General features: G+C 51.4%; 1 protein-coding gene across 2 annotated transcripts in view; it reads right to left on the bottom strand.

The window, feature by feature from the left end:
- Positions 1-10,756, bottom strand: part of GPR137B (G protein-coupled receptor 137B) — a 51,564-nt gene extending 40,808 nt beyond the window's left edge. Inside the window, exon 1 of one of the 2 annotated variants that reach the window (XR_016388035.1) lies at positions 10,181-10,657. Coding sequence is in view for 1 of the 2 variants with exons in the window: in XM_022553199.3 (XP_022408907.1) it covers positions 10,181-10,549 (369 nt within the window). In the remaining variant the exon portion in view is untranslated. Of the gene's footprint in view, positions 1-10,180 lie in introns of both variants that reach the window. The other variant, XM_022553199.3, reaches the window with a different exon arrangement.
- Positions 10,757-17,286: the final 6,530 nt, after the last annotated feature.

Genomic DNA, 17,286 nt, shown 5'->3' with positions numbered 1-17,286 from the left:
TTCACGATTTGCGCTTGTGATCCCTCTCTGTTGGCCACTTCCTGATATATTGGGGAAATTATGCAAACCCTGAGGCCCTGGTCGCCCTGGGTGACAGTCATTAGTCTGTGTTTCCACATGCTAAGCATCCTCATTCACCAGAGCAGGGTGACTCAACCTGCAGTTTTTAAATTTTTGGAGCCCGCTGAATTCAAATGCAGGACGTCTCCCTTTGCTTAGCAATCCCCGCAAGGTCAACTCTCTAAGACAGAGAGGGCGGCGATGTCTCTATGTCTGCAGACACTGGCCCTGTTTTTAAAGCCACAGAATATGTAAAATAGATAACCAACAAGGACCAACTGTACAGCTCAGGGAACTCTACTCCCCATAAGGGAAAGGAAGCTGAAAAAGAATAGATTTATGTATATGTATAACTGAATCACTTGGCTGGATACCTGAAACTAACACAACACCGTGAATCAACTATGCTTCAATGAAAAATAAAATTTCCTCAAAAAAAGCCACGGAACCCCATGATAGAAAAAGGAGTATGCTGTCCATGCCAAGTCATTCTGGGTGCAGCAGCCTGGAGCCAAGGCATGCTCTGTGTCCCCACCTGGGCAGGTGTGACAGGCCCCCAGGGAGGTGACTGGCTCCCAAGGTCAGGTCTTCACCCTGTCATCTCCTGTCTTTGAACTTGGCAAGTGCGTGGTTCAGGGAGCGAGCCCTACTCACTGCCTGGCCTCACGCTGACCGTCGGGACAGAGGCCCCCCAGCACTTAGGCGAGCTGCTTTCATTTGTGATCTCGGGACCAACGATGATGCTGCCTCTCCTCTGAACTTCTGTAAAGCCCAGAACTCCCTGGAAGCATCCTCAGCCTTCTCCCGCTCTCCTGAGAGCTCTGCTGCCCTTCCTGTCCAGCTGAGCCAGCACCGGAGAGCCCTCCTCAGGCGTGTGTGTGTGTGTGTGTGTGTGTGTGGGTGTGTGTGTGGGTGTGTGTGTGGGTGTGTGTGTGTGTGTGTGTCCTATCCCCAGTCAGCCTGGGAGCCCCACGAAGGCAGGAGCTCAGACTCACACTTCTCTGCCCTGTAGTCTCAGGACCCCTTTGCAAATGATGAAGGGATGAGCTCTCGCGGGATACAGGCGTCTCCACCTGTCCCCTCCCTTCCTGAAGGCTCCTCTCCTGCTCCAGTTCCCAGGGGTCCAGCCAAGCTCCTCTCTCCTCCACCCGCCCCGGCGGCTCACCAGAGCCTCTCTGTCCCTATCAACTGAACTGCACCTCCATCCAACATCACCAGCACCCGCCAGGCCACCCCGCAGGCTCTGGGCTCCACACTGGTCAAGTCAGGCCCACAGGTACCACCCACGACGGGCAGCAGCACCCTGGAGGGCACGCCTGTCCAAAGGCCCTCAAGGCCACCTGACGACACACTGAACGCTGGCCTTCAGGCGCCCTGATTTTTCCTGTGTCACCTCTTGCTACCCGAGCGTCTGGGTTCAGGGGCGCACAGCTGGCCAGACTGCCATGAACCTGCCTTTTTTTTTTTTTTCGGCCGCGCTCGGCTGGTGGGATCTTAGTTCCCGGACCAGGGATTGAATCCAGGCCCACGGCAGTGAAAGCACCAAGCCCTGACCACTGGACCACCAGGGGATTCCCTGAACCTGCTTCTTTGCTCACCCCTGATAAACTCTCTTTACGCTCCTGGGCCTCAGGGTCCCCCTGTAAGATAAGAGGGTCAGTACAAATGTTCATCACGGTAACTTCTCCTTTCAAAACGATGACACGAAGTTCCCAGAGGGATCCCAGCCCCACAGGGATCGCTGCAGCCTTGCTTCTAAGTGGGGGTGGGCCTGACTTGTAGGGGAGGGATGTGGGCCCAGCCGCCCCCAGGGCAGCCCGGGTCACCTCACTGGTGCAGGTGGAGGTGAACAACGCCCATCAGCCTCCCTGGCAGGCGTCTCCCTCTGCGGGAGGGAGGGCTGTGGTCACACAAGGTACCATGTTCGGTATGATGTTTCTGAACTGCTCCTGCCACGATGGCAGTTCACAGTTTACCTGCCAGGGCCCTGCCCATAATTGTTCTAAACGCTTAAATAAGGTAAAGGCTTAAATAAGGTAACACACCATAGCACGGAAGATACATTTCTCCACCTAGGAAGCTTAGCTGGGTTACCAGCCAGCTGGGCCCCAAGGCTTCAGGCTTTCGTGTGGCTGCAGCAGCATCGGGCCATGGCTCGCCACTGGACCCCAATGCTCTCGGCAAATGATGTACGAACTACAGAATAGGTAGTGAAGATGCCTCAGGGTTTTTTTTCCCTCCAGAAAATAACTTTCTGCCTCGGAAAGAAGGACCATTCTGAGGTTTCCTGGAACTCTTGCCCTTGCTGGGAGCAGTGTGGTATTTTTTATGAACTACATGTTTGTGTCCGCCCCAAATTCACAGGTTGAAATCCTAACCCCCACTGTGATGGTATTAGGAGGTGAGGCCTCTGAACACTTAGGTCAAGAGGGTGGAGTCCTCGTGGGTGGGATTGGTGCTCTTATCAAAGGGACCCCAAGGACCCTCCCTCTGTTCCCTACCACGTGAGGACACGACGGGAAGCCGGCTGTCTGCAAGCAGGAAGAGGCCCTTGCCAGAGCCCGACCCTACCGACACCCTGCCCTCAGGCGACCAGCCTCCTGAGAGAGCGAAGTGTCTAGTGTTAGTCAGAACAGCCATCATCAAAAAGTCTACAAACAATAAATGCTGGAGAGGGTGTGGAGAAAAGGGAACCCTCCTACCCTGTTGGTGGGAATGTAAACTGGTGCAGCCACTATGGAGAACAGTATGGAGGCTCCTTAAAAAACTACAAATAGAGCTACCACACAATCCAGCAATCCCACTCCTGGGCATATATCCAGAGAAAACTATAATTCGAAAAGGTACATGCACCCCAATGTTCATAGCAGCACTATTTACAATAGCCAAGACATAGAAGTAACCTAAATGTCCATCAACGGATGAATGGACAAAGAAGATGTAGTACATATATACAATGGAATAGTACTCAGCCATAAAAAAGAATGAAATAACGCCATTTGCAGCAACATGGATGGACCCAGAGATTATCATACTAAGGAAAGTAAGTCAGACAGAGAAAGACAAATATATCACTCATATGTGAAATCTAAAAAAAAATGATACAGAAGAACTTATTTACAAAAGAGAAACAGACTCACAGGCATAGAAAACAAACTTATGGTTACCAAAGGGGAGAGGTGGAGCGGGGGGATAAATTAGGAGTTTGGGACTGACAAATACACACCACTATAGATAAAACAGACAACCAACAAGGACCTACTGTATAGCACAGGGGACTCAATATCTTGTAATAATCCTAAATGTGAAAAGAATTTGAAAAAGAACCAATATATGTATATGTATAACTGAATCACTCTGCTGCACACTTGAAACTAACAACACTGTAAATCAACTATACTCCAATATAAAATAAAAAATTTTTAAAGAAAAAAAGAAAGCAATGGATTGTTAAAAAAAAAAAAAAGAAAGAAAGAAAAGGAAAAAGAAATTCCTGGTGTTGAAGCTGCCCAGTCTGTCGTGTTTCATTGTGGCAGCCTAACAGACTCAGACAAGGTCAGAGAATGCTCCTGTATCCTGCCCAAGAGGACTGCCGGCGGTACCTCCTCCAGGGGAAGGAACGTGGTGACAGAAACTGCTCTCAGGGAGCGAGACGCGTGTCTGCTGCTGCGCTGCCCCCAACTCACTGAAGGACACTGGATGGAGACACCTGGGATAATGACCAGGATGGTGAGGGACAAACCTGCATCCCATCAGAAGCAATGAAGGGAACTGAGAATGTCCCACCCCGAGCAGGGAGAACCCAAGAGGAAGCAACATATGCCACCAAGTCTGTCGTGGGAGGGGTGACACAGCTCCGCATGGCCCCAAGGGTCGGGGCCAGTCCTCCCCCAGCTTCACTCTTCCATCCTGGTAGTGGCCTGGACCCCAAGAGGCTGCCGTGAACAAAGCAGGGCGAAAGGATTTGACTTACACTTAAATACTAGCAAAGCCATTGGTTCTGTTTAAAGCGTGTGTCCTAGAGGGAGAATTACAGAGATGACGGAGTGAATTAAGCCCCCAATCTTCTATCAGAAACATCTCGCACCTGGTGTCACCACTGTAAGGACTGTCACTAAGTCACATGGGCCACTGGCACCATGGAGATGGAATTTACGTGGTCTCTTCTTCTCCCTGTTCAACGCCAAGTTCCCTGAAAGCAGGAACTACGTGTGACCTTCACCCAATCTGCACAGCCTCCAGGGAATAACAGACACTCAGAAACACGTGCTGAAGCAACCTTAGTGTCCCTCTGCAGATGAGTGGGTAAGCGAACTGTGGAACACACTTGTGATGGAACGTCAGCCAGCCTTTAAAAGGAATGGGCTAGTGACACACCCTACGACACGGATGAACCTCGAAAACGTCATGCTGAGTGAAAGAAGCCAGACACGAAAGGCCACTTAGTGTATGATTCTTTTGATGTGAAGTATCCAGGACAGGCCAGTCCACAGAAAGTAGATCGGTGTCCGCCAGGGACTGGGGTGAGCGGGGGAAAGGGAGGGACTGCTCAATGGGCGTGGAGGGTCTTTTTGGAGGGATGAAAATGTTCTGGAACTGAACAGAGGTGATCGTTGCATAATAATGTGAATGTACTAAATGCCACTAAGTCATACATATTAAAATGGTTAATTTTACGGGACGTGAATTTCACCCCAATTTTAAGGACATACTTGTCGAGTGAGTGAAATGTGTCTCCAAGTTCATGTCAGTAGACTGTGCGACTGAAAGTTGGGAGGACCAGGGCCTCTGTGCAGACAGTGATGCCGTCTCATCAGGACAGGGCTGTGGTCCTGCCGGGGCTGGGCCCACAGAAGCCAGCCGGGCTCACATTCGGCCCACGTCCCTCCCTGTCTGCCCCCAGTCACACACAACCAACAGACCGTCACATGGCCTGATGGGCAACGTGACCTCTGACGGCTCTTAGGTCTGGGAAGCGAGGAGAGCAGTGTGTGCACACGTTTACCCTGTGCTTTACACACTATGTAGCCTGACCGGTGTGTCTGTCATTAAAGGTGACATCACAAGATGTCCAGCCCAAGGCCCCTCGTCTGTGTCTCCCCAGCTCCCCCGCGCCTCGCAGGCCGGGACAGGTCCCCCCTCCCCCGGGTGCTGTGGGTGGCATGTGGCTCCCGGCACTGCCGCCTCAGTTTGTCTGTCTTTCCCTATAGTCTGTGGCCCCTCAGGGCACGAATTCCAGCTTACTGTCTCTGAGCCCAGACACCTGTGTGCAGGTGATTGATGAGATCTGTTCACTGAGTGAACGACACTCTAACCACAAGCTGAGACGCCACGGCCTGTTTCCAACATGCCCCGAAGGACCTGTCACAGTAAAAATAACAGCAAGGTGGGATGGGAGCTTGGTGACACATGCCAGCTTTGTCCTAACCTTGTGCTGAGGACCAAGTTCAGCCTGCAGCCTGTTACCGTATGGCCTGTGAGCTAAGAATCGTTTTTATGTTTTTGAAGAGATGTCTAAAAAAGAAAAAACAACATGCAACAGAGACCATATGTGACACAAAAGGTTTAAAATACTGACTCGGGCACTGTCTGGACTTCCTTTCCTGCGTCCTCCACGCCCAAGTTTGAGGAAATAACCCACTCAAGAGTAAAACCACTCGGACCTCCTCTGTCCTCAGAGGTTAACAGGCTCTAAACTTTAGCCACAGGATGAATCAAAAGTAAAATATTTACAAGCCTCTGCGGACCTCTGGGGGTGCCTACGTGCCAGGTATGGTCACCTGTGTGCTGAGGCCATTTCCGTCCTGAGATAACAGACGTGCCAGACCTAGAACAGGGAAGAGGCTTCTCTCCTCTCCCTGGAACTGCAAGGCGATCAGGAATCAGTGGATGAAAACAGATCCTGGGATCACACATTATGATGCTTCCAAAAACCTGACACTCTTAGGGATGTCATTCGGATGAGTGGCATCAATTTCATCAATGCTCTTATCCAATCAGACCAGTCCTCACTGCTCCACCCGGAACCTCCGAGCTGACTGAGGGTGTGTGGGACCAGACCCAGGCTCCAATGGGAATGGGAGCCACAGGTCTGGGCTCACAGCACAGGGACAACACAGGGACAACGCTGACCGTTCTCAGCTCAGCCTCTGCTGTTGAGAATTCACGGCTTCCTGGTCAATGGGCTGGAGCTCAGATACACTGAGAAGAGGCTAACTGTTCCCACGAGTGCGGAGGCCGTGAAGGAAATTTGGTTCCCCTGACGTTGGCAGGTGAGCCCTTCGGCATTGAAGCCACAAGAGTGGGGGACAGAGAGAACAAAGAGCTAGTGCTTGGAGGACAGATCTTGCGAAATCGGGCTGCTAAAATTGGAAAGCTTCTTCTTGGGGGGCAGTTTTTAGAAGTAAAATCAGGAAGTGACTTCCTGGGGAGTGCTGGTGGTAGATGGTAGACTGAACGTTAATAAAGAAACTTCTCCTGGTCCTGCATGTGTGTGTGTGTATATACACACACACACAGCTCTGGCAGCTGTGAGTCCACTGAGTGACCACGAGGAGCCGCTGCCAGGGGCCGGGCAGCCACGGTTGGTGCAGAGGTGAGGATTCCCGGCCCCTGTGCAACTGTGTGCTCCTAGCTTTGAAATAAAGTACTTGGGGACCAGCAAAGGCTTCCTAAGTGTGTGTTCCTAAGCTTCTTACTTCTTCATAATCATCAAGAGGCCTAGAAGCTTCCCTCTTCACAACTCCTAGATTAGGGCCTGGCACACAACAGATTCGGTAAACATTTCTTGATTAAATTGACTGCCAAGAGCCATAGTGAGATCCACTTATGCCTAAGGTCACCACCTCCCTTTTCCCGGTGGGGTGGAGAAGACAGGGTCCCTGGATTAGCCTTCCAGCTGCCTCCTCGTTCCCGGACCAGGATGCATTGAGTTGCAGGGTGTTGTGTGCAGCAAACACTCTTCCTGGCTCTGTGTGCCTGGCTGGGGGACCCAGCACAAGTCACCAGAATCCCCGAGGCCTCGGCTGCCTCATCTGCAGAATGAAGGGCTGGACCCCCCAGTCCCTTCGACTCTCAGCGTTGCGAGCTACAGCTGTGAGGAACTGGTGACTTCCATCCTCCCCGCAATGGGAGGCCCAGGGCCACTGCCGTTTGACAAACATAAAAGCTGCAGGTTGGTGGGAAAAATTATTTCAATGACACAGTGGGCTGATAAAGGGCCGAGCCAGTGCTGGGGTCTGACATTCAGGACTGTGGTTTGGCCAGAGCCTGGGCTCCGGCTATTAGGAGATGCAGAAAGAGCACCTTAACTGAGAGAGAGGAGGGGTGGAAGGACGCAGCACAGAGGGCACCTCCTTTAACCCGCTCCAACCCTGGGGAGAGCACTAGGGCTGCCCTTGTCCTGCAGGAGGTCGGTAACTGGCCCTGGGAGACACGCCAGGTGCTGCCCGGATTCACAGGCCTTTGCTGGCCCACCCTGAGCCCCAGGCGCCCACAGTAACCCCCCTGCAGCTTCCCCACTGCACTCTGAGGCACAGTAGGTGCTGGCTCCTGCCTCAGTGTCCAGTAATCACACCACCTCTTCCCCACTGAGAGGCCTCACTTCTCCTTTTCCTTCCTCAAACCAGCCTGTAATGGCAGGAATCTGCCCCAGGGCTCAAGACAAGGCTGAACCAGGGGGCAGCTGAGCCCGCCGCATTCAGTCACACCCAGGAACCCCAGTAGTCTGAGGGCCAGACCCCAAATTAGGAGAGAGAACAGCTGGGGGAGACGGCTGCCCAGACGCCGCTGAACTCACCCCCCAATCCGGCCCTTCCCGCCCCCAGACCCTCCACCCCAGCTCTGCAGACAGACCTGCCTCGTGCAGGGCTGCCCTGGCCCAGAAGCTGGCAGCCTTGGCCTCGGAGCCTCTGCTGTACAGCCTGGTCTGGAGGCGGGGGTGGGGGGGGGTGGGGGTACGACTCCTGGCTCCAGGGCTCACTGGTCGTGTGACCTTGAGTGAGTCATACAACCTCCCTGACCCGCCTCTGAAAAATGGGGACACCATCTGTACTTCCTTCAGAGGGTTGTTGGGAAGAATAAATAAGACAAACCGCTTAGAACCATGCCTAGCACACAGCACATGCTTCTTCATTGTTAGCCACTACCCGCCACCCTCCGAAATCCGATTTATGTGCTCTAAGAAGGGCCCCAGGCCGCAGTAATCCTTAAAGGTCCCCCAGCCATTCCAGTGGTTGAGAACCCTGCCTAAGAGAAGGCATGTGGGAGGGGAGGGGGGAGAGGGGCGTCTGAGCAGGGAGTCAAAGGGCAACCCCTTTATAACACCCCAGAAGTATCAGAGTATTTGCCAGGAAGCCAGAGAATGGCTTCTCTGCCAGGGTCTGAGATGCCACCAGTTAGTACCACTTTCCCCTGCCAGCCACCCTGGAGATATAAAGAAAACAAGTCCTGACAGTTACAAAGAAGCTAGAGTGGTGGCTTGCAGCCTCTTGGCTTGCAAGGCTGTCGGCCTGGTCACTCTTTCCCTCGCTCAGCATTTACTCACCAGCCAGCAGATGGTGCAGAAAATGTGAAGCCCTGCCCCTAATCCAGCTCTGAGTGCAGAATTTGCATGTGAGTGCCAGAGACCCATGGCAGTGCTCTACGCTGTCCTTTTTTTTCTCAGAAAGGGACCAGAATAAAGATCTCAATATGCAATCAGATCATCGTCACAGTTCTTGAAGGAACATCAACCTACCTGACTTATGTATCTTGCTGGAATCAGTCCTTTCTATCCAATGAACAAGCCAGAGTGTCTGCAACGTAGCTGACTGCCTGAACTGGTTTTCGGGTTTAAAAGTTGTATTTGGACAGATGATACACATTACTTGTGGACTGGAAAATATGTTGATACGCTGGACCGAGGAGAAGGCTTTGAGTATAGATCCCTTTTGATAAGATTATAATAGCTACTAAAGGATACATATGTTAGTTTTTAGCCAAAAGTATTTCCTCCAAATTTTCAGTCAGGGGCTCCCACTACACCAGGGCAATCCGTTTTCTAACTTTTCTTTTTTTCCTTTTTTTTTTTTTTAAATCAACAGCATTTTCTTTTAATAAATAAGGACACTATTAAAAGGAATGGAATGCTTGCTGGCACAAATTCCCCTTACCAGGTGATGTGGTTGGTGCCTTACCCCTGGGCAGGGTCCTAGTGAAAATGGACATTTTAGTGCTTGGAAAGCTAATGAGAAGCAGAGATGACAATGATGATGATGACGGTATTGTGCTATTACACCTTTATGCAATGCTTTACACAGTATTTGCAAAGTACTTTCCAATTACTGTACTTCATTAAGTCAACCGTCACAGCAGCCAAGTCAATTCGCACGTTCTCCCATTAGCTTATTAACAATCTGCCTCCTAAAACGACTCCCGTGTGCCTGTAAAAGGGCCCCAGCAAACTTTTACGGCTTTTTCTCGGGGCCTCTCAGATGAGCTCAGACAGCAACCCTGACTTCCCGCCGCATCAGCTCAGGAGCTGGGTGTTGCCCCGACTGCTGTTTAGCAATCCTGTGGAATGAGTTAGCAAGCTGCACTTCAGCAGGGCTCCCACTCTGGAGGCTCAAAACATCCCATCCAAACCAGGGCAGTCCCACCCTGCCTCACAAAGCCAGTGTCTGGCCCCAACCTGGAGGCCAACGTGCAGGTGATCTTTCCGGGCTGGGGGGTTAGATCCTTTGGGATGAGGGGATAGAGGGAAAACTCTAGGGTTCGAGTGTCCCTGGGGGGCACACCTCCCATCAGTACCGATTCTCCTGTGTGCACGGAGATGCTGCTCCTCGCGCACGGAGGACCATACCCACTGGGTGATGCTGAGCTGAGGGCAGAGGCTGCGGGTGGCCTCCAGCCCTCACTTTCCTGTCCCTTCTCCTTCGCCTCCCTTGGGAATGGGAGGGCGTTACCTGGGACAACGGCCTGCAGGTAGGACAGGGCTCGGACCACCCCAGAACCAATGCTTCTTCCCCGGACCCTCTCAGGCCGGTGGCTCTGTGACCCGCCCCGGCGGCTGCCATCGCCCCCTCCAGGTGAGCGCCCTCCAGGTGCCTCCCGCCCGCGGGGGCGGCCTCCCGAGACTCACCTGCGTGAAATACAAGTTCATCAGCGTGAGGGTGAAGAACTGGAGGCACACGGGGAAGCAGTAGAGCAGCCAGAAGACGAAGGGGCTGAGCGCATTGGCCGCCACGAAGTCTTTGAAGTAGAAGGAGAAGAGAACCGTCCGCAGGGAGGCCCAGAAGAGGCAGAGGAAGAGGAAGACGCTCTGGTAGCTGAGCCGCTTGTGGCGGTAGCGCAGCACCAGCCAGAGCTGCACGTAGATGAACAAGAAGAGCAGCGAATAGAACACGGTGTAGACGATAGTGAGGCCGAGCTTCACGTAGGGGGGTACGGCCGGGGTCAGCGTAGGCGGCAGCGAGTCGTTGCGTAGGGGGTCCCACGGCTGGGTCTCCATCGGGCCGGAGGCGCTACGGCACGGCCTGGGCGCTCGGGCTTCATCTGGGCTCGCGGCCGCCGCCGCCCCCGCGGGGGTCTCCGAGCATCGCGCTCCACCCAGAGCCCGGCGACTGGAGGAAAGAAAATAAGCCGCACTTCCTCCCCCAACACCACATGATTCACTGGGGCGGCCTTTGTCTGCGATTGGCAGCGCCGCGCCCGCCGCCCCCGCACGCCCGCCAGCCCCGCGCGCCCGCCAGCCCCGCGCGCCCGGGCTGTGCACCGAGCGCCCCTAGGAGTCCCGCCCCCCGCGCCGCGCGCCCCCACGTCGCCCGCTGCCCCGCGCCGCGCCCCCCTGGAGCCCCGCCCCCTGCCGCGCGCCCCCGCCCGCCCCGCCCGCCCCGCCCCCTGCACTGCGCCGCCTCCGCGCCGCAAGCCCCCACCCCGCCCCCTGCCCCGCGCCGCAAGCCCCCCGGAGCCCCGCCCCGTGCCGCGCGCCTCCGCCCCGCCCCCTGCACTGCGCGGCCCCCGCGCCGCAAGACCCCACCCCGACCCCTGCCCCGCGCCGCAAGCCCCCTGGAGTCCCGCCCCCTGCCGCGCGGCCCCGCGCCGCTCAGCCCTCCGACGCCCCCCGAGCCTCCTGACGGGTTCCGCGTCGCCCCCTTCTCCTGGGACGCAGCCCCACACCTCTCGCTCTCTGCTGATGATTACTTGTTGTTTTGCAGAAGTTAGTTATTTTATTTCAACAGCGACAAACGTTGCAATCTTTTTAAACATTAAAAATAAACTTTACGACTCTGGGGCTATGAACTAATTGGCGTTTTTCCTTGAAAATGTCATGCTGGAGTGATGCTTATTTCTAAATCCAGAAATGCCGAAGATAGGGTTTGTGTTTTTGAGGTTAAGTTTGCGTACGCAGAGTGAGGGAAAGAATGGTCCCTATGGCTGCCGCCTGGTCTCGGTGGTAAGCGTGGCTGTTTTCTCCCGGAAATCCTCATAGTGCGCCCCACACGGTGCTCCCTCGGTGGGCTGGGGGATGCTCGCCCCTCACCTCCCAGGCAAGCACCTGGTGCGGCGGGCAGCGCGGGGTCGGGGCAGCGGAGGGAGCCCGCGGGACCTCAGAGAGCTGGTGGCCGCTCTCGGCGTGCTGCCTCCCATTCCAATCCGGCCCATCCAGCAGGACTGCCTGCCCATCAGACAGACAAACTCTCTCGTTTGCTGTGGCTGAGGGGTCGCTCTTCAGAGGCTTTGACTGAGTTTACGCCCCAGGGAGCCTCTCTAGCATCACCTTGGCGGGCGGGGGGTGTGGGAGGGAATTGTAGAGTGCTGTGGGCAGAGAGGGCTGGCCAAGCTGCCGTCTGGGAGCACTTCTAGACAAGCAGTTCGGGTAAACAAAAGAAAGGGACCCGAAATCTCCAAGACTCCAGTAGTATCTTGTTATTTATTTTTTCATCTCAAGTTAATAGTCAACTTCGTGCCTAATTGTGTGTTCTCTTTCCTTAAACGAACCCGTCCTCCCCCACGGTGGAGCCTGGACCAGCGCTGCTTTTCCAACAAATTATTTAGTGCTTACACCCTCCTAATACATTTCAGGTGCTTCATCAGGGCCAGGTGTGCCTTTGGTGTCACGCTCCTTTCTAGTTCCTCTATCCTTTCCCTCTCTCACTTGCCCCTCATTGTTCTGAGGATAAAGTCCAAACTCCTACCCTAGCTGACCTCCCAGACTTGTCTCTTGAGGTGTTAATGAGTGTTAACACCCCTTAACTCCTGTTGCCAAGGAAACTCTTTCAACCCCTTCTTCCAACAATTGGCCAAATCCCATTCATTTGTAAGGGGGTTACTTCCTCCAGAAAGACTTCCCAGACCACACCATCATCCACTCAGTATTAGTTTAGGTGCACCACCTGTGTGCTTACAGAGCATCCTTGCATAATTGTCACTCACCCCACTTGTTTATAAGTTTCCTTAGTATAGAAACATGCCTTGCTTATATTGGTCTTCCCTGTGCTTGCCTGGACAATCAAAAAAAAATCTGTTTATATTTTATTTTACTGAAAGAATACAGTGTCATCAAAGGCCCGTGCTCTGATATTTCTCCACCATGCAAGACCTCTAGTCACAAGACAACCTTATGATCCAGGATGGCTGCTGGCTCTGCAACCATTGCATCCACCTAATGCCAGGATGGCATTAGGAGGAAGAGGGAAGGACTAAAGGGCACCTGTTCTCTCTAGTTCAAGGAGCCTTCCCAGAAATAGCACACAATGCATCTGCTACTCATTGGTAGAACTTAGTTACCTTAATAAGATAGCTACAAGAGAGACTGGGAAATGTAATTTTTATTCCGTATGGCAATATGCACAGCTAAAAGTCAAGGGTCTGTTATTATGGATGAAGGGGAGATGGATTTGGGGAGGAACTAGCAGTCTTCACCATACTTCCAAAGCAGCCCCCCAAAGTGACAATGTCGACAATAGTCTGTCCCTTGACCACCCAGCATCAAATGTGCTTCTCACTATTCTTACAATTCTGAAAATAAAAACTATATAAAATAAAAATGCTCCCACTTAATATAATGCAATATTCCTTATACAATTGAAAAATACCTTCACTCCTTCCTCCAAAGGGGTCACACTGAAGGATCATTTTCTGTGTCCAGCTTGAAGTCCAGGGTCTCTGGGTGATAGTAATTCCTCCTTTAATTCTGCCACGGTCCCATCTCAATATTCTGATCACAAAGATTAAATTGTTTTGATATCTTTCACTAAGTTATCCTACATAAAATAGAAGAAAGTTAAAAGTAAAGGATAATTAGTTAAAATAGATATAAATATACATATAACACAGCAAGGAAGAAAATATAAGTAGAAGTTAGAGTTCTTATTTTTGCAGTTGGTCGCAAGGCTTTAATTGATATATCATTATATCAGTTTATGACTCCGCTCTTTAATGCACATTACAAATCCCCTTTTCCCTTTATCAAGAATCTTAGCTAATCAGGGGATAACCCTTAGGTCTGAGGGATCTGAGTATGTTAATTTTTTAACAAAAATTGTTTTTCACTGGACATGCCAGTAACATGAGGCACCACCATGGCTGGATTCTATCTATTGGCCTCTTTTATTTTTTTAAATAAATTTATTTATTTATTTAGTTTTGGCTGTGTTGGGTCTTCATTGCTGCGCACGGGCTTTCTCTAGTTGCAGTGAGCGGGGGCTACTCTTCGATGTGGTGCACAGGCTTCTCATTTCGGTGGCTTCTCTTGTTGCGGAGCGTGAGCTCTAGGTGCAAGGGCTTCAGTAGTTGTGTCACTTGGGCTCAGTAGTTGTGGTGCACGGGCTTTGTTGCTCCGCGGCATGTGGGATCTTCCTGGACCAGGCCTCGAACCCATGTCCCCTGCATTGGCAGGAGGATTCTTAACCACTGCGCCACCAGGGAAGTCCCATATTGGCCTCTTTTGCCCATCATATAACAGCAACCTTGCATCCCCTGATTGTCACTACCATCATGCTCTTTTTGTGCTCTTACCCACTGGCGCAGGGAGTCTGAAATAGCCCGGGTCTCAGTTTCAATCTTAAGGGAACTATGATTGATTTCCCCTGGTGGAAAAATTCCTTGCTGATTGCTAAGACCTTCAAACTAGCAGAGCCCAGAGGTAAAGGGAACAGAAACAAAAAAATTTGCAGGTGGGTCATTGGGTGTATTCATGAGAGATGCCATCCTCTTGGATCTATAGCCATGTATCCTGGCTTCAGGAGAAGCAACACCATACATTGGCCTTGAGTTCAGAAGATACTCTATGTGCTATAGGACAGTCATGCTGTCTTTACAGATGTGTCTTTCAGCAGGCGCTATAACTAAGTCAACAATTAATCATTCCACAATTCTATAAGCCCAGCTGCTACTGAGGGACAGAAATTAACCCACTGCATTTCTTTTTCTGGTGTAAAGTGAGACCTTGGTCAGCAGTGATACTGTATAGGATACCATGATGATGAACAAGGCATTTGGAAAGCCCAAGGATGATAGCTGGGCAAAAAAAGTAAATCCAAGTTCCAAAGCATTGTCTATTCCAGTGAGGACAAATTGCTGATCCCCTCCATGAATAAAGAAGTCCAACCTATATAATCTGCTTCCAGGTGGCTTAATCTGGTACCTTTAGGGAGAACTCATAATTGGTTAGTAAACGCTGGTAAGGAGCCAGGTTAGCCTCGATAGGGGAAGTCTGGATTGTTAAAAACATGGGCGGTCTCAGTCTCTGCCTGCACGGTCACTGTGTCCATAAATCCATTGAATAAGCAGTGGGCCAGCTGGGGAGAGAAGTTGACTTACATCCATGGGGCATGTTAAGCTGTCCTCCTGAATACTGAGACTCTCCAGTGTAGTTGGGTCTTTTGCTGAACCTGACTTGGTGGCTTAACAAATCAAAATAACATCCAGCTCAAGATGGACAGCTCAGACTGCATGGATCACGCATTCAATCTCTTCAATGGTGCAGTAGCGAGCCAAGGAAAATAGCTGTTTGACAAAGAAGGTGTGTGTTTGCTCCAAACGCTAATAGCTGACACTGTGATGCTCCTAACACGGCTTGTCACAAGCACCATACATCTCTCCAATCTGCCGTTGGAGCACCAACTGGATCCACGGAGCTGTAGGTGGCAGGACAGATTGCACCACAGCCTGAGCCACATGGAAAGTCTCTTCTGCCTCTGGGCCTCTCCTCAAAATTAGCACCCATTGAGCCACCCAGTCTGAGAAGCACAGGCGAACGGGACAAATGTTGCTTCCATAAAGAGGGCCATCAAGCATTGTATCTCTCTTTCTTGTAGGAAGTGGCATAAGGTGCAACAGTTCATCCTTCACTTTGGAGGAGACATCTCAACCTAGACCACTGGACCTTCCGAAAAGGTTCCCTAAGGTCACAAGCCTCTGTAGATTAGTGAGAGATATTTCCCACACGACAATTTGCATGTTTCTTACTAACGTTATCTAGAATAGCTACTATTCCTGCTCTTCAGATCGTCAAAACATATCATCAGTGTAGTAGTCACTGTGTCCTAAAAATGATGGAGGTGATTAAGATTTCTAAAAACCACATTGGCATAATCAAGTTGCTGTCAAAAGCAAGATGGGTAGTCATCCTTGCCAGATGAGATAAAGCAGCATTTGGAGTTTTTTTTGCTCACTGGGAATGAGAAAAAAGCACTTTCCTCCAGGGGCTGTGTGGTTTGCTGTATTGACGTCACCAACTTATGAAGTTTATGATAACCCATTGTCACTATCCCGGACCTGTCCAACTTCTAGATCAGTTGGACAGTACAATTGGGATGTTGCAGGAATTTGCCACTTCTGTAGCATTCAAGTTCAGGTCTAAGCATTGGATATGGGTATAATGTTGTCTGTTGATGACTTAAATCAGACCCAGAGAGTTTTGGTTTGCTTCTGTCATATGAATCATATAGGGCCATAGAGCGCTGCTCACCTATTTTGGTTCTAGGGGCCCATGATCAATTTGTTTCTGCCAAAGACATCTGACGCGCAGACAGTTCTGAGTCCCAGGCTGACCCTGTGAATGGTCATGGTCACCATGTCTTCTACCAAGATGACCTTGCCTCTTCTGTTGGTTGTGCCACTGCTGGCCTCTGGCGCCTGGGATCCTGGCAAACATGACAGAGTCTGTTTAACTCCAGCAGCTCTCAACAGCATCCCTGATGTACATAAAATAGCCATGACAGTGCTTTTGAGAGGTGGTGGCCTTTCCTTCACCAAATGTATTTCTCAATGCCTTGATGAAAGGAGTATCTTCCGGTCCCTTTCAGGGGACACAGTTAGGGGATTGGTGGGTGGGTCATACACAATATATTCACACCAACCTTCCCACTTCCTTGGATCCCTGCTCTTACATGATGCCAAAGAAATGCAGGCGTCTCAACTACTCTTGGTACGGATTACCAGGTTTCATAGCAAGAAGCAAACAGTTAGGGGGCTTCCCTGGTGGCGCAGTGGTTAAGAATCCGCCTGCCAATGCAGGGGACACAAGTTCAATCCCTGGTCCGGGAAGATCCCACAGGCTGCGGAGCAACTAAGCCTGTATGTCACAACTGCTGATCCTGTGCTCTAGAGCCCACGAGCCACAACTACTGAAGCCTGTGTGCCTAGAGCCCGTGCTCCGCAACAAGAGAAGCCACCACAATGAGAAGCCCGCGCACTGCAACGAAGAGTAGCCCCCGCTCGCCGCAACTAGAGAAAGCCCGCACGCAGCAGCGAAGACCCAATGCAGCCAAAAATAAATATACAAATTAAAAAAAAAAAAAGAAGAAGCAAACAGAACCACTCTTCCCGCTCCAGGAAGCACATTGAGCTGGAATCTCTTGGAAAGGAAATATTCTGTTCTTCCCTCCCTGGTTTAGCACCCTCAGAATTAATTCCTATGTGTTTTACCGATAAAAAGAGCAAAACTGTGCAATTACTTTGGTGTATCAACCTCCTCCAGCCAGGTCTGGCTTTACAACATGAGGGACATGTTGGTACCTAGCTCTGGTTTTGGTCTGAAGACACTGAGAAAAGGGGAGGTCCAAAGGGCCTAGAATTCCGTTTACAAAATGACTTCCTCAGGCAAGATTATACTAGGTCATCAAGGAAGTGAGGAAGAGCCTCTTTATACAGAGGAAGGGTTACTTCGGAAGCTGTGTGTTCTGAGTCCTCAGGCCACCCATCCCCATTCAGAATCTCCCAGTTCGCACTCTTTCCAGTCAG

The sequence above is a fragment of the Delphinapterus leucas genome, chromosome 16, assembly GCF_059928025.1.
Source record: "Delphinapterus leucas isolate spDelLeu-1000000601 "Yukka" chromosome 16, BTC_Dleu_Yukka2, whole genome shotgun sequence".
In the NCBI taxonomy this organism is placed as follows: Eukaryota; Metazoa; Chordata; class Mammalia; order Artiodactyla; family Monodontidae; genus Delphinapterus; species Delphinapterus leucas.
Note: the sequence above shows the minus strand (reverse complement) of the source record. Positions and strands in the feature narration are given on the sequence as shown.